Source organism: Gossypium hirsutum, chromosome D07 (assembly GCF_007990345.1).
Source record: "Gossypium hirsutum isolate 1008001.06 chromosome D07, Gossypium_hirsutum_v2.1, whole genome shotgun sequence".
Classification (NCBI taxonomy): Eukaryota; Viridiplantae; Streptophyta; class Magnoliopsida; order Malvales; family Malvaceae; genus Gossypium; species Gossypium hirsutum.
The window spans coordinates 23,656,670-23,658,122 of NC_053443.1; the positions used below are offsets into that span (position 1 = coordinate 23,656,670).

Genomic DNA, 1,453 nt, shown 5'->3' on the forward strand with positions numbered 1-1,453 from the left:
TTTCAGATGCAAGTGCACGATTTACTCCTTAGATTAGCTTCTAAAGGTTTGGCTAGGAGTTTAGGGAACAGAAACAGAACTGATATGAAACGCAGGGACGAGGAGAACACTATTTGGTTCACTAACCTGTTGGAGGATGCTATAGAATCCGATTTGCGTGAACTTATCGCACCGTTCGGTCTGGTGAGCCGGGTTCACGTGGGGATTGATAGGAAAACCGAGCTGTGTAGGGGATTTGGGTTCCTCAACTTTGTGAAGAAGGAAGATGCTGAAAGAGCGGTATTGAAGCTAAATGGTTATGGATATGATAGTCTCATATTGAGGGTTGAATAGGCGAATCCAAGTACCAATTAGATCTTCTTCTTTTTTTTGAGAATTATAATTTTATTTTTAATTTAGGTTTTCTTTCTCTTTTGGGATATTTTAATTTTTAAGTATCTTGATTTCCTCATATTAGGTTTTTTTATTAATATTTTTTTGTGAAATTTAAATTCCACTAATTAATAATAAAATTCAAATAATTTAGTGTAAAATTAATCCAACTATTAACAAATAACAATTATAAAAAGTTATAAAATGGTGACTCAATTATTAATAATTTTTTTTATGGTCATCTAATTTTGACCAATTAGAATATAGAAACTAACTTCTCAATTTCTATGAGAAATACTATAATTAAAATTTGACAAATTAGTATACAGGGATTAATTTATAAATTTTTGTAAAATAGAGGATGAAATTTAAATTTAAACATTTATTCTTGAATATCCTTGAAACTACTACTTATAGGTAGCAAAGTAGAAGAAGCAAAGGCTGCTGCCGGACATTCTTTAGCTCAACAAGCCAAAAACGGTGACGTTCTCAAGCTGTGTAGAACATGCGGCAAAGAAAGGATCCCGTTAAATTTGATATTATTGAATAAGTTATGAAAGAAATAGAAAATGTTTCTTTAATTTTAAGATACAATTAAAAGTTTAATCAATCTTAATTAAAAAAAAAGTTGAATTTTATAAGTAGAATACCAAAACATGGTTTTATAAGTAGAATACCAAGTTTCCTCTTCTTTTTTTTTCTTTCTTTTTTCTTTCTAATATGAAACGTTTCAGGAAAAAACCTTTTTTTTTTAGATTATTGTTACCAATTTTTATTCCGACGCCTTTCATTTACCATGTTTACAAAGTCCGACGTCATGAGAACGGAAAACACCGGGTTCTAATTTTTTTCCATTTTCTTTTAAATTGTTAACCTTTCTTTTATTTTTTTTCTGGTTGTAATTGCATTGTTATGAAAGTTATGATATGTTACTTATTTTATTTAATTATGTAATAATATGTTTACTAATTTATATTGCAAAACATTAATTGACCGGAAAAGTAAAGGTAAATATATTTAGATTAAAATTTGAAAGTAACTTAAGCAAATGTGTTTGATTATGTGGTAGTTGGTAATACTT

At 28.6% G+C, this 1,453-nt stretch overlaps 1 protein-coding gene across 1 annotated transcript; it reads left to right on the top strand.

Moving 5' to 3' along the window:
* Positions 1-338, top strand: LOC121219104 (eukaryotic translation initiation factor 3 subunit G). Its single transcript, XM_041096747.1, has one exon. It carries the CDS (start codon positions 7-9, stop codon positions 331-333), a length of 327 nt encoding a protein of 108 aa, XP_040952681.1. The 5' UTR covers positions 1-6; the 3' UTR covers positions 334-338.
* The last annotated feature ends 1,115 nt before the right edge of the window (positions 339-1,453 follow it).